The sequence below is a fragment of the Eleutherodactylus coqui genome, chromosome 1 (genome assembly GCF_035609145.1).
Source record: "Eleutherodactylus coqui strain aEleCoq1 chromosome 1, aEleCoq1.hap1, whole genome shotgun sequence".
Classification (NCBI taxonomy): Eukaryota; Metazoa; Chordata; class Amphibia; order Anura; family Eleutherodactylidae; genus Eleutherodactylus; species Eleutherodactylus coqui.
In genome coordinates, this window is record NC_089837.1 from 524258444 (window position 1) to 524281951 (window position 23508).

At 49.6% G+C, this 23508-nt stretch overlaps 2 protein-coding genes across 3 annotated transcripts in view; one reads left to right on the top strand and one right to left on the bottom strand.

The window, feature by feature from the left end:
- LOC136589555 (glycerophosphodiester phosphodiesterase domain-containing protein 5-like) overlaps window positions 1-23508 on the bottom strand; it is a 232710-nt gene that overhangs the window by 12088 nt on the left and 197114 nt on the right. For both annotated transcript variants that reach the window (XM_066588310.1, XM_066588309.1), the window contains exons 5-14: window positions 21542-21601; window positions 19241-19339; window positions 18670-18763; window positions 18084-18229; window positions 12962-13044; window positions 8149-8299; window positions 6774-6995; window positions 3405-3562; window positions 2915-3062; window positions 1870-1952 (exon numbers count right to left, since the gene is read on the bottom strand). In XM_066588310.1, coding sequence (XP_066444407.1) covers window positions 1870-1952; window positions 2915-3062; window positions 3405-3562; window positions 6774-6995; window positions 8149-8299; window positions 12962-13044; window positions 18084-18229; window positions 18670-18763; window positions 19241-19339; window positions 21542-21601 — 1244 coding nt within the window. The remainder of the gene's footprint in view (window positions 1-1869; window positions 1953-2914; window positions 3063-3404; window positions 3563-6773; window positions 6996-8148; window positions 8300-12961; window positions 13045-18083; window positions 18230-18669; window positions 18764-19240; window positions 19340-21541; window positions 21602-23508) is intronic.
- On the top strand, window positions 244-1620 carry LOC136617024 (antho-RFamide neuropeptides-like; the record flags this gene model as incomplete). The annotated part of the gene is made up of 2 exons (XM_066594227.1): window positions 244-309; window positions 1177-1620. Coding segments are annotated over 2 exons (510 nt in total), but the record flags the coding sequence as incomplete, so codon positions are not given.

Sequence of the window (23508 nt, forward strand, 5' to 3'; positions counted from 1 at the left end):
GAGGGGAAGGGAAGGGAGGGCCAGGAAGGGCAGAGCGGAGGGGAAGGGAAGGGAGGGCCAGGAAGGGCAGAGCGGAGGGGAAGGGAAGGGAGGGCCAGGAAGGGCAGAGCGGAGGGGAAGGGAAGGGAGGGCCAGGAAGGGCAGAGCGGAGGGGAAGGGAAGGGAGGGCCAGGAAGGGCAGAGCGGAGGGGAAGGGAAGGGAGGGCCAGGAAGGGCAGAGCGGAGGGGAAGGGAAGGGAGGGCCAGGAAGGGCAGAGCGGAGGGGAAGGGAAGGGAGGGCCAGGAAGGGCAGAGCGGAGGGGAAGGGAAGGGAGGGCCAGGAAGGGCAGAGCGGAGGGGAAGGGAAGGGAGGGCCAGGAAGGGCAGAGCGGAGGGGAAGGGAAGGGAGGGCCAGGAAGGGCAGAGCGGAGGGGAAGGGAAGGGAGGGCCAGGAAGGGCAGAGCGGAGGGGAAGGGAAGGGAGGGCCAGGAAGGGCAGAGCGGAGGGGAAGGGAAGGGAGGGCCAGGAAGGGCAGAGCGGAGGGGAAGGGAAGGGAGGGCCAGGAAGGGCAGAGCGGAGGGGAAGGGAGGGGAGGGCCAGGAAGGGCAGAGCGGAGGGGAAGGGAGGGGAGGGCCAGGAAGGGCAGAGCGGAGGGGAAGGGAGGGGAGGGCCAGGAAGGGCAGAGCGGAGGGGAAGGGAGGGGAGGGCCAGGAAGGGCAGAGCGGAGGGGAAGGGAGGGGAGGGCCAGAGCGGAGGGGAAGGGAGGGGAGGGCCAGGAAGGGCAGAGCGGAGGGGAAGGGAGGGGAGGGCCAGGAAGGGCAGAGCGGAGGGGAAGGGAGGGGAGGGCCAGGAAGGGCAGAGCGGAGGGGAAGGGAGGGGAGGGCCAGGAAGGGCAGAGCGGAGGGGAAGGGAGGGCCAGGAAGGGCAGAGCGGAGGGGAAGGGAGGGCCAGGAAGGGCAGAGCGGAGGGGAAGGGAGGGCCAGGAAGGGCAGAGCGGAGGGGAAGGGAGGGCCAGGAAGGGCAGAGCGGAGGGGAAGGGAGGGCCAGGAAGGGCAGAGCGGAAGGGAAGGGAGGGCCAGGAAGGGCAGAGCGGAAGGGAAGGGAGGGCCAGGAAGGGCAGAGCGGAAGGGAAGGGAGGGCCAGGAAGGGCAGAGCGGAAGGGAAGGGAGGGCCAGGAAGGGCAGAGCGGAAGGGAAGGGAGGGCCAGGAAGGGCAGAGCGGAAGGGAAGAGAGGGCCAGGAAGGGCAGAGCGGAAGGGAAGAGAGGGCCAGGAAGGGCAGAGCGGAAGGGAAGAGAGGGCCAGGAAGGGCAGAGCGGAAGGGAAGGGAGGGCCAGGAAGGGCAGAGCGGAAGGGAAGGGAGGGCCAGGAAGGGCAGAGCGGTGGGGAAGAGAGGGTCAGGAAGGGAGGCAGAGCAGGATGGAATGAAGGGAGGGCCAGGAAGGGCAGAGCAGAATGAAGGGAAGGGAGGAAGGGCAGAGCAGAATGAAGGGAAGGCAGGAAGGGAGGAAGGGCAGAGCAGAATGAAGGGAAGGCAGGAAGGGAAGAGTGGAATAAAGGGAGGGCAGGAAAGGAAGAGCGGAATAAAGGGAGGGCAGGAAAGGAAGCGCAGAATAAAGGGAGAGAAGGAAGAGAGGAGTTAAGAAAAAGAAAAGGTATGAGGGAAGTGAAAGGGCAGCCAGTAAAGGAAGAGTGGGCAGATCAGAAGGAAGACAGGATGGGAAATGCAGGAAGGGAACCAGCAAAGGAGAAAAGATGGTAGTGGAATAAATAATTACTCCTATAATCAGTAACGAGTCTCAAGGAGTTCCCACTATTATACTGGCTATTATACTTGGTGGTAAACCTCAAGTATGTACAGAACAATGATGAAAAGCAGGGGGGTCACTTACTTCTGCAGGACAAACACTCCTATAATGACAGTGAATGAAATGATATCCGATGTGATCCATATGAGCGAATATTCATCTGGAGGCTGAAACATACAGAGAAATAGGGGGTTTAGCGGTGTGCGGAGGCGGGGGGATTCGCAGCCCTGTCCGCGGCTCAGGAAAGCTCTAATGGAGTCTACTAGCCAACTCATGTCTCCTCCTGACTATTCCATGCATCTCTGCTCGAATCTACTGGAGGACTTTGGCCCAAAGAGTTGTCTTTCCCAGCTAGGTGCCCATCCAGTAAAGTCCGCCTGGACGCGGCGGATTGGTCCACATGCTTTGATCAAAGTACGTGCTAAGAACGTTACATTTTTAGGTGATTAGTATAAACAGTTATGCAGTTTTCCTCAGATATTACGTATATGAGTGCTGAGTTGGGTTTCTCCGTTACTGTATGGGCTGCAGCCAAGGCCCAGGCGCACCTCCTCATTTAATTTGTTGTGCTAACTCTTGTAGAATATCCAACTCCTGTCTTCACCATACTTTACACTACATCTCTGCTCCACTGGGACAAAGTGTAAAGCTTAGCAGCTGGAGTCTAAAGTCCCCTGAATAGCAGCTCCTGTCTCATCATCAATAGCTCAGGATTCTGCCTCATCCTTCCCAATGCTTTACACTGCAGCTTTGCTTGCACTTATTGAATGGACCTAAATAAACAGGGAGAGCTGGAGGTCTGCTTTAACAGACGGTATCTAAGGATGTCAGCGCTAGCGTGGAGACCATAGCGGGCCGAAGGTTAGATGGAAGTTATGACGTGTGATAACTGGAACGCTTGATATTCCGTATGACTGCGGCGACCAGTGAGAATGTTTAAGCAAATCCAGTTAATGATAAAACTCTTGGATGAAACCAATTTGTTTTGGACCCACTTGGTGCTGCGCTACTTTCTATTGAAAAATCCAACATGGCGTCCTTATGAGCGGAACACGCAGATACATATATACTTGTGCCTCTTACAGTATATATAGTTTTGACCAGCATATACCCCAGGTCAGTCACTTACCAGTAACCAGATGGGGAAAGGCACCTTACTGAGGATGTGAGAGGCATCAGATGTCACCGACTCCGCGCCGGCGCACCACAGCACTGAGAACAGCCACGGCTCGTTAACGGTGTACGTGTTGAGGGTCAAATTCTGTGAGCTGTATGCCCTACAGAGGACAGAAAATATTAGACTGATACTAAAGACAATCATCCCATACAGTAAACTGCGCGGCAATGAGCGGACGTCGCTGGTAGCATGCACACAGCAATAATTGCTCTCCTTTGCTCCCTGTTATCAGCCTCAGATGGCAGAAGAACAACTGTAGTGTGCTCTAAATGAATGGGAAGCAAGTGAAGACAACTCCCGGCCGCCATGATCACGACCATCTCGCATGTCTCCAGTGCGGACACGGACATCGTACATGTGACTGATAACTTATAATCACTTGTACTCGGTCTCTCCTTCACCCAATCATCAAGTTGTCTTCTATCAACAAGGTGAAATATACCTGATGTCTTCCTTGTTGACCCCCGTATACCGCAGGCTGATGAAGGCGATATCACTGTCCTTCAGGAATTTAGGGTCCCTCTTGACGCTTGAAGCTTGTTGAAAACCTGGAGCCAGCCGTCGTACGAAAGGCCTCTGATGATCCGAGAGCCAAATAACCTATAAACAGGGCAATAATATAATCTCCTCGCTATGTATAAGAATATACGGCACTTGTCCGTTATCTGTCACCATTTTTTAATACCATGTTTGCCCAAAAATAAGACTTATATAAATTTTTGCCCCAAAAGAGGCACAGAGTCTCATTTTTGGGGGAGGTTTTATTACACTTCACTAGCAGTCTCGGTCCAGGTCACTCCCGCTGCTCTCTGGAGCGCCGACCTGCTTCTTGCAGTCCTTGGCCGCCCAAAGAAGATAAAGCAATGCGATGGCTGTGATTGGTTCATTGAGCGCGGCATTGCTTGGCTGAGCAGCGCTCAAGAACCAACCAGAGCAATCGCTTTCTGGAAATGGGATTTATGTATCCCGTAATCAGGAAGTGATCTTCTGTGGGCGACAGAGGACAGCAAGAAGCATGTCGGAGCTCCGGAGAGCAGCGGGAGGGACCTGGACCGAGCCTGCTGGGTAAGCTATTCTTTTTTTTATGTAATGCAGTTAGGCCTTATTTTCAGGGTGGAACATACATTTCAAGCCTCCGCAAAGATCACAAAAATTCTGGGTAAGTCTTATTTTTGGGGAAAAACGGTATATAACTGATGTAATCTTACATGTTCATACGGCCTGAATAATACTAGAAATGTTTGTGTTTCTGAGAAATACAAAGTGTAAAAAATAGTGGGGTTTTTGCATATGTAATGGCAAATAGTATATTTATTAAATTAATTTAAAAAGTGGTGACAGATGACCCACAAGTACCAAATATAACTCTTCTAATACTGCCCCCTACGGACAAGAATATAACTCTTCTAATACTGCCCCCTACGGACAAGAATATAACTACTATAATACTGCCCCCTATGTACAACAATATAACTATTATAATACTGCTCCCTATGTTCAAGAATATAACTACTATAATACTGCCCCTATGTACAAGAATATAACTACTATAATACTGCCTCCTATGTACAAGAATATAACTAGTATAATACTGCCCCTATGTACAAGAATATAACTACTATAATACTGCCCCCTACGGACAACAATATAACTACTATAATACTGCCCCCTACGGACAACAATATAACTACTATAATACTGCCCCCTATGTACAAGAATATAACTACTATAATACTGCCCCCTATGTACAAGAATAGAACTACTATAATACTGCCCCCTATGTACAAGAATATAACTACTATAATACTGCCCCCCCTATGTACAGGAATATAACTACTATAATACTGCTCCTATGTACAGGAATATAACTACTATAATACTACCCCCTATGTACAAGAATATAACTACTATAATACTGCTCCTATGTACAGGAATATAACTACTATAATACTACCCCCTATGTACAAGAATATAACTACAATAATACTGCCCCCTATGTACAAGAATATAACTACTATAATACTGCCCCCTATGTACAAGAATATAACTACTATAATACCGCCCCCTATGTACAAGAATATAACTACTATAATACTGCCCCCTATGTACAAGAATATAACTACTATAATACTGCCCCCTATGCACAAGAATATAACTACTATAATACTGCCCCGCTATGTACAAGAATATAACTACTATAATTCTGCCCCCCTACAGACAAGAATATAACTACTATAATACTGGCCCCTATGTACAAGAATATAACTACTATAATACTGCTCCCGCTATGTACAAGAATATAACTACTATAATACTGCCCCCTATGTACAAGAACGTAAAATAATAGTGAGTGCAGCTCTGGAGTACAATACAGGATGTAACTCAGCAGCAGTACAGGATAAGTAATGTATGTACACAGTGACTCTACCAGTAGAATAGTGAGTGCAGCTCTGGAGTATAATACTGGATGTAACTCAGGATCAGTACAGGATAAGTAATGTATGTATACAGTGACTCCACCAGCAGAATAGTGAGTGCAGCTCTGGGGTATAATACAGGCTGTAACTCAGGATCAGTACAGGATAAGTAATGTTTGTACACAGTGACTCCACCAGCAGAATAGTGAGTGCAGCTCTGGTGTATAATACAGGATCTAACTCATGATCAGTACAGGATAAGTAATCTATGTACACAGTGACTCCACCAGCAGAATAGTGAGTGCAGCTCTAGAGTATAATACAGGATGGAACTCAGGATCAGTACAGGATAAGTAATGTGTGTACACAGTGACTCCACCAGCAGAATAGTGAGTGCAGCTCTGGAGTATAATACAGGATCTAACTCATGATCAGTACAGGATAAGTAATCTATGTACACAGTGACTCCACCAGCAGAATAGTGAGTGCAGCTCTGGAGTATAATACAGGATGTAACTCAGGATCAGTACAGGATAAGTAATATATGTACACAGTGACTCCACCAGCAGAATAGTGAGTGCAGCTCTGGGGTATAATACAGGATGTAACTCAGGATCAGTACAGGATAAGTAATGTATGTACACAGTGACTCCACCAGCAGAATAGTGAGTGCAGCTCTGGTGTATAATACAGGATCTAACTCATGATCAGTACAGGATAAGTAATCTATGTACACAGTGACTCCACCAGCAGAATAGTGAGTGCAGCTCTGGAGTATAATACAGGATGTAACTCAGGATCAGTACAGGATAAGTAATATATGTACACAGTGACTCCACCAGCAGAATAGTGAGTGCAGCTCTGGGGTATAATACAGGATGTAACTCAGGATCAGTACAGGATAAGTAATGTATGTACACAGTGACTCCACCAGCAGAATAGTGAGTGCAGCTCTGGTGTATAATACAGGATCTAACTCATGATCAGTACAGGATAAGTAATCTATGTACACAGTGACTCCACTTTGTGGAGATCAATTATATTATTAAGATGAAGTCAGTAAGAAGTAGGGAGACTTTCAGCAATGTTCCCTGGGATCTCTTAAAAAAAAAAAATGTAGAACATGGTCTCCGTAGCGCCCCCTACAGGTAGAAAGTCAGTGCAGATAAGAGCAAACAAGACGACAGACCACACAGGCCCTTTCCAGGTAGTAGTAGTAGAGGGATAAGTTTGCAGCTACCTCTAGGAGGCGCTAGTGGAGAGGATTTCTTCTTCCCTCTATAGCTCGGTAGAAACATGACTGACTTCTCGGGAAGTCAGATTATTTAATTCATAGATCAGTATGGTGAGCATCAGGCATGGAATGCATGTACTGTCCCTGCCGGGGCGCCCACCTGCTCCTGCGGTAGCCCAGACTGGAGGATGGTGGTCACTGTGATGTTGATGTAGTTCTCGTACTGAGGGTGGGTGTCCGGAAGGTGGTGGATCCTCAGGAGGACAGACGCATTCTTCTCTCTGACCACGTCTAGCAGGTCGGTCAGCTTACATATGGACTGGTTCTCTGCCTCCATCGAGTCCTCCGGGGAAAGCGAGCTCGCCGTCCAGAAAGGGTCGGACTAGACAAAGAGAATACAAAGGTTATAGGTCATCAAGGACAGAATCCGACCCTGCGCAAAACTTCCAACCCCCTGCCAAAAGAACGAAGAAGGGTCTACGTCACCAGTATTGGCAAATACGTGACATTGCAGGAGATGTTTTGAAGGGGGTTCTTCGGGTTAAAAAACCCCCCCCCAAAAAACCATTGTTATTTCCCCAAAACAGCGCCCCACCGGCCCATGGGTTGTGTCTAGTATTGCAGCTAGTCTCCAATTAAGTGAATTGGGCAGAGTTGCAATGCCGCACACAATCTGTTTACAGGTGTGGCGCGGTTTTTGAAAGTAAGCGGCCAAGTTTTTCTATTGCTAGAGAACCTCCTTTTCATTTCACTGTTGATCAGAAGACAAGGAACAAAAATCTGCAATGCAGCCACTGACCACCAGATGGCAGGAGAACGCCTTTCTATTTACACTGACGCTGTAACCGTGTGTTACATGGGGGTCATGTGCGAACCTGGAATTTTTCAGGAAAATGCCAAAAATATTTTGGAATGTAAAGAGCTAATGACAAGGGACTAGTATTATGGAATGGGCAACGTATCGCCACGTCAGCAGTGTGACAAAAAGGGTGCAGGTGTACGAAAAAAAATAGACTTCACACACTGAATGGCCCATTAATTTAGCGCCTTTAACACTCACGATTGGCGCTTCCCTGATAGAACTTATCCTGTGACCCCGGAGCATAAAATCACGTGACAAGTTTCAGTGTAAATCCACATTAGATGGGAAAATTCTGCGACTTCCAACGAGGCCCGGGCATCGCTGCTAGAATAGCCGGGGTCTCACTGCCAACCGCAGGGGGTTCTATCGTTTAAGCAGTGTGGAGAGAATACAGAGTATACAGAGAATGGCGCCATAGAGAAAAACATCCGTCCACAGGACCCCCTTTCACTGGAAACAACTCATCACCAAAAAGGGGTCAGAGGAGGATGTCAGGAATCGTTTTTACGATCTGGCGGGGTACAATCAGGAGCAGCCAAATAGAAGGCTGGAGCTCCAACTAACATGTCTGAACGCACAGCTCGCCGTTCCTCCGCACGGATGGGATATAACAGCAGACGAGGTCCAACATTGGGCACTCAGTATACATGTGAAGTAGACAGGAGATAGATACCCTTATAAACCATTCTCCAGCATTCAGCTTCTCGAGGTCGGTCCAGTTGAACATGGCGGACAGCTGAGATGAGAGCTCGGGGAAGACCTGTTCGATGTTCGTGGTCCGTCGCAGGGTGTCGTCATACATAATAAATGGAATTCCATCATAACTGCAAAGAAAAAAAATCCAACCCATCAACAAGACGTTGTGAAGAAGCAGGTCGTGTATTTCTGGTGCCGTCCCCACCGCTGCTTCAAACTTGGAAGACCATCAATGAAACAGCACTGATTTTACCATCTACTGCCAGCAGAGGGCAGCATCTCCCTGTTATACAGGGTAGGAGTGTATGGCAGCACAAAGCTATAAGGGGGTGCAGAAGTAGATATCATGCTGGTGCCCAACACCCCAGTATTATACATGGCCAATGGTGGTGAAGGGGGGAGGGGGGGGCGCAGATTTAGCTTTGGGGAGCAAAAGCATCAAGTTACACCTCTTGTTGCCTCTGCGATGGGAATCACTACCTCTACTCACTGGGGACCGGCAGCCACTATGGTGGTTCAGTATGGTACTGCCCCTCAGGATACGTTAGCAGAATAGGGCACAGGGTTAAAACTAAGGCGACAAAAGGAGGAAATAAATAGGTTTGGGCTGCAGTTTTCAGCCCCCAAAACAAGAATATTCCCATTCACTGGCAGCAAGCAGAGAACTTGAAGATAGTGAAGACTGGAGACACAAAGTTTATTAGAAAGTTGTAGAGCAGTAGTAGTGTCGGATCCTGCAGCTTCCCAAAGCTCATACCTAACAGACTCTGCTGCGAACATGGCTGGCACAATCTGTCGCGGGTAAGGTGGCATCTTAACGAATGGCCGCTACCGCCGTGTACTCAGTACTGACTGTAGAACAGGCTGAGTGTGGGAGGGCCGCCTACATGACAGCCCACGCTCTCCTCACATCCATGGGGTACAACTGTTAAGATTCCTCATCTCCATTCTCAAGAAACATGTACCGTTTACAAGACAGTTATGGCCACCCTTGTCCTAGGGGCCAAGGCGGCCGGGGTCCCAGCTCTGGGGGGCGCCACTGTCCTTCCCTGTAGGTGGTGGGAACATGAACGCTGACCCTCTGCAGGGTATAGATCACACTAACTTCGTAAAAACTGCTCTACCTATCTTGTATGCGAGTCGTATCTAGTCCGATGCTCTAGTTGCAACTAAAGCTGCATTTGGAATAGTTCTATTTTTCCATTCTCCGGCTTTAGCTTAAATCTCACTGCCTGCAGTAGTGAATAGTGGCGGATACAGAGCGCTCTGCTGTAGTGAATAGTGGCAGATACAGAGCGCTCTGCAGTAGTGAATAGTGGCGGATACAGAGCGCTCTGCTGTAGTGAATAGTGGCGGATACAGAGCGCTCTGCTGTAGTGAATAGTGGCGGATACAGAGCGCTCTGCTGTAGTGAATAGTGGCGGATACAGAGCGCTCTGCTGTAGTGAATAGTGGCGGATACAGAGCGCTCTGCAGTAGTGAATAGTGGCGGATACAGAGCGCTCTGCAGTAGTGAATAGTGGCGGATACAGAGCGCTCTGCAGTAGTGAATAGTGGCGGATACAGAGCGCTCTGCAGTAGTGAATAGTGGCGGATACAGAGCGCTCTGCAGTAGTGAATAGTGGCGGATACAGAGCGCTCTGCAGTAGTGAATAGTGGCGGATACAGAGCGCTCTGCAGTAGTGAATAGTGGCGGATACAGAGCGCTCTGCAGTAGTGAATAGTGGCGGATACAGAGCGCTCTGCAGTAGTGAATAGTGGCGGATACAGAGCGCTCTGCAGTAGTGAATAGTGGCGGATACAGAGCGCTCTGCAGTAGTGAATAGTGGCGGATACAGAGCGCTCTGCAGTAGTGAATAGTGGCGGATACAGAGCGCTCTGCAGTAGTGAATAGTGGCGGATACAGAGCGCTCTGCAGTAGTGAATAGTGGCGGATACAGAGCGCTCTGCAGTAGTGAATAGTGGCGGATACAGAGCGCTCTGCAGTAGTGAATAGTGGCGGATACAGAGCGCTCTGCAGTAGTGAATAGTGGCGGATACAGAGCGCTCTGCAGTAGTGAATAGTGGCGGATACAGAGCGCTCTGCAGTAGTGAATAGTGGCGGATACAGAGCGCTCTGCAGTAGTGAATAGTGGCGGATACAGAGCGCTCTGCAGTAGTGAATAGTGGCGGATACAGAGCGCTCTGCAGTAGTGAATAGTGGCGGATACAGAGCGCTCTGCAGTAGTGAATAGTGGCGGATACAGAGCGCTCTGCAGTAGTGAATAGTGGCGGATACAGAGCGCTCTGCAGTAGTGAATAGTGGCGGATACAGAGCGCTCTGCAGTAGTGAATAGTGGCGGATACAGAGCGCTCTGCAGTAGTGAATAGTGGCGGATACAGAGCGCTCTGCAGTAGTGAATAGTGGCGGATACAGAGCGCTCTGCAGTAGTGAATAGTGGCGGATACAGAGCGCTCTGCAGTAGTGAATAGTGGCGGATACAGAGCGCTCTGCAGTAGTGAATAGTGGCGGATACAGAGCGCTCTGCAGTAGTGAATAGTGGCGGATACAGAGCGCTCTGCAGTAGTGAATAGTGGCGGATACAGAGCGCTCTGCAGTAGTGAATAGTGGCGGATACAGAGCGCTCTGCAGTAGTGAATAGTGGCGGATACAGAGCGCTCTGCAGTAGTGAATAGTGGAGGATACAGAGCGCTCTGCAGTAGTGAATAGTGGAGGATACAGAGCGCTCTGCAGTAGTGAATAGTGGAGGATACAGAGCGCTCTGCAGTAGTGAATAGTGGAGGATATAGAGCGCTCTGCAGTAGTGAATAGTGGAGGATATAGAGCGCTCTGCAGTAGTGAATAGTGAAGGATATAGAGCGCTCTGCAGTAGTGAATAGTGGAGGATATAGAGCGCTCTGCAGTAGTGAATAGTGGAGGATATAGAGCGCTCTGCAGTAGTGAATAGTGGAGGATATAGAGCGCTCTGCAGTAGTGAATAGTGGAGGATATAGAGCGCTCTGCAGTAGTGAATAGTGGAGGATATAGAGCGCTCTGCAGTAGTGAATAGTGGAGGATATAGAGCGCTCTGCAGTAGTGAATAGTGGAGGATATAGAGCGCTCTGCAGTAGTGAATAGTGGAGGATATAGAGCGCTCTGCAGTAGTGAATAGTGGAGGATATAGAGCGCTCTGCAGTAGTGAATAGTGGAGGATATAGAGCGCTCTGCAGTAGTGAATAGTGGAGGATATAGAGCGCTCTGCAGTAGTGAATAGTGGAGGATATAGAGCGCTCTGCAGTAGTGAATAGTGGAGGATATAGAGCGCTCTGCAGTAGTGAATAGTGGAGGATATAGAGCGCTCTGCAGTAGTAAATAGTGGAGGATATAGAGCGCTCTGCAGTAGTGAATAGTGGAGGATATAGAGGGCTCTGCAGTAGTGAATAGTGGAGGATACAGAGCGCTCTGCAGTAGTGAGTAGTGGAGGATATAGAGCACTCTGCTGTATTGAATAGTGGAGGATGTAGCGCGCTCTGCTGTATTGAATAGTGGAGGATGTAGCGCGCTCTGCAGTAGTGAATAGTGGAGGATGTAGCGCGCTCTGCAGTAGTGAATAGTGGAGGATATAGAGCGCTCTGCTGTAGTGAATAGTGGAGGATATAGAGTGCTCTACAGTAGTGAATAGTGGGGGATGTAGCGCGCGCGCTCTGCTGTAGTGAATAGTGGGGGATGTAGCGCGCTCTGCAGTAGTGAATAGTGGGGGATGTAGCGCGCTCTGCTGTAGTGAATAGTGGAGGATGTAGCGCGCTCTGCAGTAGTGAATAGTGGAGGATGTAGCGCGCTCTGCAGTAGTGAATAGTGGGGGATGTAGCGCGCTCTGCAGTAGTGAATAGTGGGGGATGTAGCGCGCTCTGCAGTAGTGAATAGTGGGGGATGTAGCGCGCTCTGCAGTAGTGAATAGTGGGGGATGTAGCGCGCTCTGCAGTAGTGAATAGTGGGGGATGTAGCGCGCTCTGCTGTAGTGAATAGTGGGGGATGTAGCGCGCTCTGCAGTAGTGAATAGTTGAGGATGTAGCGCGCTCTGCAGTAGTGAATAGTGGGGGATGTAGCGCGCTCTGCTGTAGTGAATAGTGGGGGATGTAGTGAGCTCTGCTGTAGTGAATAGTGGGGGATGTAGCGCGCTCTGCTGTAGTGAATAGTGGGGGATGTAGCGCGCTCTGCTGTAGTGAATAGTGGGGGATGTAGCGAGCTCTGCTGTAGTGAATAGTGGGGGATGTAGCGCGCTCTGCTGTAGTGAATAGTGGGGGATGTAGCGCGCTCTGCTGTAGTGAATAGTGGGGGATGTAGCGCGCTCTGCTGTAGTGAATAGTGGGGGATGTAGCGCGCTCTGCTGTAGTGAATAGTGGGGGATGTAGCGCGCTCTGCTGTAGTGAATAGTGGGGGATGTAGCGAGCTCTGCTGTAGTGAATAGTGGGGGATGTAGCGCGCTCTGCTGTAGTGAATAGTGGGGGATGTAGCGCGCTCTGCTGTAGTGAATAGTGGGGGATGTAGCGCGCTCTGCTGTAGTGAATAGTGGGGGATGTAGCGCGCTCTGCTGTAGTGAATAGTGGGGGATGTAGCGAGCTCTGCTGTAGTGCATTATGCACCAACTTCTTCTCCCACAATACAATGCAGCAAGCCATTATAGGAATGTGTCAGCACAGTGTTAGTGGATTCCAGCTCTGGAGGTGACTATAGTACGATACATCGGCACACGATGAACAAAGCTACATTTCTCCACATTCTACGTACAAATGAATGGCGCCGTCCTTACCTTACCGTGACATCCGCCTGCGGCCCGAACGTCCGCTGCTCCAGCGCCTTTTTGAAAGACATTAAAGTGTTTTCTGGGGCGAGCTGAAAGGCAGAACAGAGACAGAGGCGTTAGTGGGGCGGAGGGCTGCCGCGGGGGCAAATACCCCACCCTAATGTCCATGGGAAATACTATAGGATAACCATAGACGTATACAGGAGGGCATCTACCCAGAATCCTTTATGTTAAAGGAGACAGCATTTATATTCTTCAAAGGGTATGTAGATATGAAGCAGGTTCAAAACTAATCAAACGACTCCAATATCACCCTTCCAACTGACGCCTTGAGCTGTTCAGATCACGGCGCAGGCGCGGTAGGGGTCACTGGGATGCTAGCATGCCACTGGACCACCAGGAATAAGACCATTTATGAAAAACAATGGAACAGGCCTCACATCACACCACTGGACAACCATGGGTCAAGGACTCAACCGGTAGGGAACTGACACAATTGCTAGACAACTATGGATTAATGTCTTGGACCAACACTTGACCACCAGGAATCAGGTAATTTGGGGGTACTAGAAACCATATCAGGCCTAGACCACTGGAAAACTACTAGATCGGTAGCACTTTAACAGGAAATAAGCCATGTATCACCCACTGGACCACCAGGGATCAAGACTTCTAACACCACCACTGGACTACCAGGGATCAGACTATATACAACTGCTATACCACCAGAGAATAGACCCTGTATCACATTTCTAGACAACAATGCATCAAGTGCTATGCCACTAGGGATCAACTGTGGATCCGTATCACTGAGGAACCACAAGGTATCAGGACCTATACCACCACTGGATCACCAGGGATCAGACTATTTACCACTGCTCTACCACCTGAGACCAGGCCCTGTATCAGATTGCTAGCCAATGATGCATCACGGATTGTGCTACTAGGGATCAACCATGGATCTATATCACCAAGGGACCACAAGGGATCAGCCTATATCATCACTGGACCACCAGGAAACAGACTGTGTACCACAGCTGGACCACCACAGAATAGGCCCTGTATCACACTGCTAGACAATGATGCATTACGTACTGTGCCTCTATTAGGTGGTAGTGCATGGATCTGTATCACTGGACCATCATGTATAAGGCCATGGTTGGAAGACAAGGGATCAGGCCCTAAACTGCACCACTGGACAACCATGAGTCAAGTAGTCAACAACTGTGTGTCCGTTTTGGGGTTTTTTTTATAACTACTAGACAACCGTGGATCAAGGCCTTGTACCAATCGCCTGAGCACCAGGAATCAGGTCATGTGACAATACTGGGACCCCAAAGATATCACAGCCAAGGCAATGCTAAACCCACCAGGCTTCCATCACTTTAGCTCCAGAAAACAGGCAATATACCACTGCTAAACCTCCAGAGATCAAGACCTATAAACACCACTGGACCACCAGGGACCAGACACTATGATTACCACTGGTTGACTGCCAGAGAACAGACCCTGCACCGCACTCTTACATGATGCATGAAGCATTGTGCCACTAGGGATCAGCCATGGATCTGTATCACCGGGGAACCACAAAGGATCAGGATCTATAATACCACTGGACCATCAGGGATCAGACTGTGTGCCACTGATGGGACACCAGAGAATGGCCCTGTATTACACTGCTAGACAATGATGCATTAAGTGCTGCACCTCTAGGGATTAGGTGGAAACCCATGGCTAAGGCTATGAATAGAACTCAATGGATCAGGCCCTATACTACACCACTGGACAACCATGGGTCAAGTACTCAACAACTGTGTGACAGATTCTTTACAACTATGGATCTTGTACCTTCACTTGAGCACCAGGGATCTGGCCACGTGGCTATACTGGGACCCCAAGAATAGCAGGGCTAAACACAGTGTTTCCAGAACTTTAGCTCTGGAAAATAGGCAATGTACCACCACTAAACCATCAGGGATCAAGACCTACACTGTTAGACAACTTTACAACAAGCCTCGTACTACTAGACATCAACGGTGGATCTGTATCACCACTGGATCACCAGGGATCAGACTAGGTTACCACTGCTGAACCAAAGACCAGGCCCTGTATCACACTGCTAGATGACTTTACATCAAGTGTTGTACCACTAGAAATCAATGGTGGGCCTGTATCACCACTGGACCACCAGGGATCAGACGATGTTACCACTGCTGGACCAGAGAACAGGCCACGTATCACACTGCTCGACAACTTTACATCAAGCCTTGTACCACTAGAGATCAACGGTGGATGTGGGTCACCACAGGACGACCAGGGATCAGACTATGTACCACTGCTGAACCAGAGAGCAGGCCCCATATTACACTGCTAGATGACTTTACATCAAGCCTTGTACTACTAGACATCAACGGTGGATCTGTATCACCACTGGACCAACAGGGACATACACCACTACTAAACAAAAAAGAAAACAAGCACTGTATTACAAGCCTAAACAATGCATCAAGCATTATACCAAGAGATCAGTGCCATCACTGGACCACCAGGGACAAGGCTCTATCAAACGTTTTCAGGCCCAGACCATTACTAATATAGCAGCAAAAACACTGTAAAAAACATTGCCCCAGCAGGGATGAGACCTGGTACCACGATGATAGTGACCACTAGGGGTCAGTTACTTTACTGTACCACTGATACCCCAGGGGGCCAAGAGGGACAACAAGACTGACACTGGGCAATGTGATATTCAGCACTAGCTCTGTTCAAAAGCCAGAGGGCTATTCCAGTAACAATTCCTTTAGTCTGGCACCGAGCCGTCTAGATATTCCAGTAGTGGGCGCCCTCCAATAGGCTGCCAAGATTAATTTCCGGTTTGTTCAGACTAGGTTTTATTTTTTGCACGCTGGATTACCAGGATTCCTGGACCACAAGGTTCCAGACTAAAGGAATTCTACTGTTAAACGTATTACTGCTGAGTGCCGGATGGTTGGAATCCTCATTAGGGATAGGATTGTGTGGGTTATTACTGGTTGGTGCCGGATTGTCGGGGTCCGTACTAATGGCGGGTGCTGGGTCGGCCAAGATCCTGTGACTGCCTAGTGCCGGATTATTGGAAAGGTTTTGTATGGTGCCGTCCACTGAGGATTCACAGACATTGTGGAAGCTGTCCCCGGGGGCCGTAATAATCCCACGCTGCTAATTGGTTACATAATTTAATATTCATTAACGGCACAGCGGACACAAATATGAGCAGATTCCAGCAATCTGAGGACTCCATTACACCAGAGACGGCTGAGGGCGGGCCATCACCACATTTATAAGGACACGACCTGACTAATTCTGGATCCACTGCTGAGGCGCCCTTATCAAAACTGGCAAAATGAAAGAAAGGCTTTTGTTGTCATAGCAACCAACCAAGAGGCTGCTTTCATTTTACCATAGCAGATTAAGAAATGAAAGCTGCGCTGTGATTGGTTGCTACTATACTGCTGGGGTAAAATGAAAGCTGCGCTGTGATTGGTTGCTACTATACTGCTGGGGTAAAATGAAAGCTGCGCTGTGATTGGTTGCTACTATACTGCTGGGGTAAAATGAAAGCTGCGCTGTGATTGGTTGCCACAGGCAACAAGGACAGTTTTTCATTTAGACAGTCTTGATAAATGAGGCTAATAGTGCCTTGTGCCTCGCACTAGTACATCGGTAGGCTGAATGCCGCTCGGCTCATCAATGTTGGTTTACATGACATCTTGATGTATGGCTGTGCGGCCGCTCACTGCACGCATCAGAGCGCGGTCACCCATCCGTGGGACACGACTGAACATCAGAGCGAACACGTCAAGGAATGAGTGACAAAATGAGGCCACAATGTGACCAGAGCCGTGCGAATACACCTCCAGGGGGCACTGAAATGCAACATAGTAGAGCCGAGCGGGACGGCGCGCAGCCAGGGAGGCCGAGCGGGACGGCGCGCAGCCAGGGAGGCCGAGCGGGACGGCGCGCAGCCAGGGAGGCCGAGCGGGACGGCGCGCAGCCAGGGAGGCCGAGCGGGACGGCGCGCAGCCAGGGAGGCCGAGCGGGACGGCGCGCAGCCAGGGAGGCCGAGCGGGACGGCGCGCAGCCAGGGAGGCCGAGCGGGACGGCGCGCAGCCAGGGAGGCCGAGCGGGACGGCGCGCAGCCAGGGAGGCCGAGCGGGACGGCGCGCAGCCAGGGAGGCCGAGCGGGACGGCGCGCAGCCAGGGAGGCCGAGCGGGACGGCGCGCAGCCAGGGAGGCCGAGCGGGACGGCGCGCAGCCAGGGAGGCCGAGCGGGACGGCGCGCAGCCAGGGAGGCCGAGCGGGACGGCGCGCAGCCAGGGAGGCCGAGCGGGTCGGCGCGCAGCCAGGGAGGCCGAGCGGGACGCCGCGCAGCCAGGGAGGCCGAGCGGGACGCCGCGCAGCCAGGGAGGCCGAGCGGAACGCCGCGCAGCCAGGGAGCCCGAGCGGAACGCCGCGCAGCCAGGGAGCCCGAGCGGAACGCCGCGCAGCCAGGGAGCCCGAGCGGAACGCCGCGCAGCCAGGGAGCCCGAGCGGAACGCCGCGCAGCCAGGGAGCCCGAGCGGAACGCCGCGCAGCCAGGGAGCCCGAGCGGAACGCCGCGCAGCCAGGGAGCCCGAGCGGAACGCCGCGCAGCCAGGGAGCCGGGCGAACGCCGCGCAGCCAGGGAGCCAGCTCACTGCTCTCAATGTCATGGGAGGAAATCATAGTGCACCTCACAATACTACCAATAGGTGGCGCCATGACCTTTCGTAATCTCTACCGCTCAGTACTGACCCGTTCACTGACGTGTGCTGTATTTGTTCAGGTTTGCTGTCAGTGAAAGGAAATATTCTTGTTCATATGTCAAGTCTGAAAACCTTGATCTAAGACGTCTCACAGCTGAGACTTTGTTACAATTGTATCCAGGCTGGATGATCCTCTGCGATATCTACAGATCTCTCTTCAGTCCTGGACTCCTGGCTCACAGCTCTAACCTACAAGACTAGGTCAGGACGGGGCAACACGACAGCAGGGGGTAAATCTGTAAGTGGTCGAGGTAACTAAATACGCCTGGCATATTAGGAGTTAACTATTATCTAGAGTCTCTCACCATAGGTGCGCCGCGATGGCCAATGATCGAAGGTTTGGGTCCCAGCATATCCCTCTCCATAATACACGGTGACGAAATGGTCATCGGGACAAGATACAGTGCGAGGACTACAGCCAGATATGCCAAGATTAAACAGACCTGAAAAACTGGAGAGAGGAGAGGACAAAAATCATGGGCTTGTAAAGGCAATGTGGTGGTGGGGGCATTAACCAAAAATCCCACTGCATCCCTATATACAGCCATAGAGTGATGAGATTGCATCTGCTTGCAGCCACCACCAGAGGGAGCTCACTGCATCAAACTCAGTGAGAGCTGTATGCATCTGTATGCAATGAGCTCCCCCTAGTGGCAGCTCATGCTGCAGAAGTTGCACATCTCTCTCCAGTCTCCTATCTACTGAGCACACACTGCTGTGCTGCATGGAGGGAGTGTAGTTTTACACAAAGTTCTATACATTGGCTTATAAATAATACATCTCTGACAGCATGACATGTACAAATTCAGGTGCAGCTTTGGTTGTGATTGGAGTATACATGACAATGTCATTAAGGATAATGTTTGGAGATATCGTATGGACAGGACTCACTAGCTTTTTCCGATCTTGCAAACTGTCCGGCAATGATCCAGGAGAGCAGAGTGATGGCAGCCAGAGCCCCTATGTGCAAGAAAGGGGCTGTTGCCTAGGAGACAGAGGGTAAAAAAGGGTTAAAAACACAATTGGTCTAAATGCAGATACATGATAAATATACATGATACAGAATGCGTTTAGTCTGCCATCGCGGGGGCTGCTGCATCAGTAAATGGCCCATGGGAGTTACTGCACTGTTATATTCCAGGCCTTAAAGGGTTGTACATAGAGGAGCAATAGAAGGATGCTGCAGTAGTCTTGTGCCTTGGATGCCCATTGGCAATCAAAACGCAGCTTCCCCTTTGAGACCGAGGTAATTTCCTCCAGTTGCACGCACGGACATAGGGACCGGGCTGCATTTAAGGGCCGTTTACTATCACTGTGTAACTCCGCTGCTGGTTGTGTTGGGATTTCCTGCTATGAATGAGGCAGAAAGAGCTGCAGCATCCTGTGCCGGGACACAGACCTACAGAAAGACCCCGGGATGAGAGCAGAGGTGTTAAAGCATGCATGAAGTCAGATTACTCACCTGGAAGGAAATTATTAGGACTTCCCATTCTTCATCCCACATTTGTTCTATAGACATCATGGCGACCACTGTGGCGATTAGTATGGCCACGAGGAAACCCTAGAACAGGGATAAAACTTCTAAAAATTTCTGTCTGTTTCTGAGACGTTTGTAGCCAGAATTGTATCAGGTAACTGCCCCCCTCCCATTTATAGTCTGGGTCAGGTAACCCCATATGAGGTAACAGTAAGTTTTGGTTAACATTCATATCAGGTAACTATCCCCCCCCCCCCCCCTCATCCTCACACTTACGGTCAGCAGCGGGTAACAACCCTCCTCCCACTTACGGTCAGCAGCGAGTAACAACCCTCCTCCCACTTACGGTCAGCAGCGGGTAACAACCCTCCTCCCACTTACGGTCAGCAGCGGGTAACAACCCTCCTCCCACTTACGGTCAGCAGCGGGTAACAACCCTCCTCCCACTTACGGTCAGCAGCAGGTAACAACCCTCCTCCCACTTACGGTCAGCAGCGGGTAACAACCCTCCTCCCACTTACGGTCAGTATCAGGTAACGTCTCTGTCAGGTAACTATTCTCCTATTTACAATTATTATTGGGATACCCCCCTCCCACATAAGGCAACTACCCCCCTTCCATTTATAGTCCGCATCAGATAACTATTTGGGGTGACTACCCCCCTCCCACATGCGGTCAGTATCTGGTAACCTCTGTACCAGGTAACTACCCCCCTCCCATTTATGGTCAGTATTGGGTAACCCCTGCACGAGGTGGTGACCCCCTTCCCATTAGCTTAAGCCTTCTTAAAGGGTTACCCAGGCTATGCCTGCAATACTAAGTCTAGCCACTGCAGTGGAAACGGAGCTGTATGCTTCCACTGACTTGATGAATAGCTGATCGACAGGGGTCCATGGCGTGAGACCTCCACTGATCTACAACTGATTGTCTATCCCAAGCATAGGCCATCAACGATTTTATCACTGGACAATCCCTTTAACCCCTTGAGTGGCAGGTTTCCTACCACCCTGTCGTGCCCACCAGGGCAGGTTTTTTAAAATGGTCTAATCATTGAATTTCAACTAGTTTTGCAGTTGCGTCTTAAGAGCCATAACTTTTTCCTTTTTCCATTGACATGGCCATATAAGGGCTTGTTTTTTGCGGGACAAGTTGTGATTTTTTAAACAGGGGGGAGGAAAAAAAGAAATGGGGAAAAAAGAAAAAAAGGGGCCATGTCATTAAGGGGTTAAATAATGTATTAACTTCCTTCTCTGGGTCATTACGACGCATGGATACCACATGTGGGATTGTATTTTTGATTTTTTACAAAGTAAAGGGAGACAAGTGTTTTTTTTTTTTTTTTAATTTTTTTTTTTTTTTTTTTGTCCCTTTAGGGAACTTCCACAGGGACCCATCAGGACCCCTGATCACATTCCGGGGGTCCGATGGTGACAGCCCTTTACATGCTGCAGTGACAGCCCTTTACATGCTGCAGTCAGACTGCAGCATGTAAGGGGTTAACACAGCAGAGATCGGAGGTTTTCTCTGATCTCTGCTGTAAGAGCAGGTATCTAGCTGTCCTCTGACAGCTAACAACCAGCTCTCCCTGCCACAGAGACCATCGGCTTGCTTCTGACAAGCCGATGGTCTCTATGGCAACCTGTAAACAAAGCAGGAGGTTGCCGGCATATCGGCAATATCTTCTGCTGGTTTTTCAAAGCCCTTGCACTGCTCTGTGTGGGTCTGTGCAGGCAGAGCACACTGTCACAGCTTGTGGCATTGTGCTCTGCAGCTCCCATAGTGATACATAGCCCGGAAATCTTCCGGGCTATGTCGCTATGAGCAGTGGAGCTCGTCCCCGGAAATTGTCCGGGCGTGCCACTCAAGGGGTTAAGGGGGATTCCATCTGGTTCTACTGACATGTCAGAAGGAGCCATTGTTGCAGCTCCTGACCCAATCTTGTCAGCCACGGACATCGATAGAGGACAATCCTTATGACAGGCCATCAATGCCACACCAGTGAAGGTCTGACTTCTGGAACCCCCACAGATCAGCTTAACGAAGGGCCGTGGTGCTCAATGCTCACCAGAGGATTTCACCAGGCACAGCGCAGTACATTTTGTAGTGGCTGTTCCTAGTACTACACTTCCCTACAGCTCCAGTTCCATAAGCATGCTCTAAGTCACCAACGTTCTGGAAATATCCCTTTAAGAAGACGCAGCATTCTGTAGGGGGAGCGAACCTCATCATCGGTCATCAAAATAGCAGCAAGTGGAAAGAGGTTTTGGGAATGGTGATAAAACTCACCTTGTGAAGCCAGTGTAAGTTCAACTGTTGTCCTACAGCTATGTGACATAGTGCCAATATCTGCAATGCAAAACACATCAGCTTCATGCAACCTGTCGCTGTTATCAGCCAATGCAAGCCAGGGTGGGGCTGACTAACATAATTAAACAGGAAGTTCAGAAACCTGCTGGCCCCCACGACCACTACTTTGTGTCACATCTCTCCACTTTTGAGGACCCCAGGGACATTTACATCCATGATATTAGCAGTTCTTATAAGCCATATTTTTTTTTGATGGGTCTAAAATGAAATTCGTTCTCTTCAGCCAACAAAAATCAAAACAGCAGTACCACCCTCTGACCTGTTGGGGGCGCAGTCCTGTGCCATTTATTAACTGGGAAAGAAGCCCATTCCATTAGGATCTCAACAAGACTGCAGTAGCAACCTGTCACCTGTTGGGGCACTGTGCTGACTTCAGTTAATAGAGTGTAATACCCTCATGCTGCCTATAGGAGTGTTGTGCTTTCACGGAATGCTGGAAGAAAGCTGGTCTCTGTTACATCCTATTCACATCTAAAACATTGCCACGGACGCCTCCATCATACAATGTCCTGGAGCCATGACCCTTAGTTGAAATTAAGACTGCAGTACCACCTCCTGACCTGTTGAGGTGCTGTGCATGAAGAGAAAAATACTATTCCATTTGAATCTCAACCTAGCATTAGACGAGGCTTAATTATGAACGGAGCCTGCAGTACCATCTAGTCACCTGTTGGGGCATTGTACTTATTTTAGTTAATAGAAGTGTTTTAATCTCAGGATACTGAAAGTGCTAGAGGAGAGCTAGACTCCATTAGATCTTATTCCAATAAGCTGATCTGTTGAAGGAGTGGAATGCTGGTTTTGCTGCCTTACTGCAGTCAATATACACACCGGGGATACCTCTACCCCACAATGCCCAGGAGCAGAGCCCCTAAAGTGTTCTATTTAGAACTGACGCTGCAGTACCACCTCCTGACCTGTTGGGATGCTGTGTTTGTTTCAGCTACCTGAGTGCAGTACCTTGATGCTACCCACAGTAAAGGCATGCTGTGCTGTGAATGGATGAAAAAGAAAGACTATTCCATTTGGTTCTCACCTTTATACATGACAAGACTGAACTGTACACACATTTTGGAGGAGATACCATGATTTTCACTGCTTTAAAACAGGTTTATAAATCACACTCCAAATGTCCTAGATTACCAGAAGAGTCTGCAGTACCATCTTGTCACCTTTTGGGGCACTGTGCTGACTTCAATTCATAGAGTGTAGTACCCTCATACCACCCATAGGAGCGCTGGAAGAAAAAGCCAGGCTCCATTAGATCACACTCAAGTCTAAAGTATAAGCAAATCATTTGTTGAAGTCGCAAGGAGCTGGTTATGCTCTCTCATTGCAGTCAGCGTACATGCCAGCAAAGCCTCCACCCCACAATGTCCTGCTGCCATGGCTCTGAAGTATTCTATTTCGAATTAAGACTCGTGCAAATGATATGTCGTCCTATCTAAAAAGCACCCCAAGACTGCAGTACCACCTCCTGACCTGTTGGGGTGCAGTGTTTGCTTTAGCTCTCCAAGCGTTGTACCTTGATGCTGCCTACAGGAGTGCTGTGCTGTAAATAGATGGGGAAAAGCCTATTCCACTTAGATCTCAATCTAGAATAAGACAAGCCTTGATCAGGAATAGAGCCTGCAGTACCACCATGACACCTGCTGGGGCATTGTACTGGCTTCAGTTAATAGAGTGCAATACCTTGATGCTACCTATAAGAGTGCTGTGCTGTAAATGGATTGGACAAGACCCTATTCCATTTGGTTTCCATCTTCATATATGACAACATGGGACTCTACACTTATTTTGGAGCAAATACCATCATTTTTGCCATTTTAACACCATTATAAACCAAGAATAAGTTTATAAATGACATTTCAAATGTCCTCAATTAG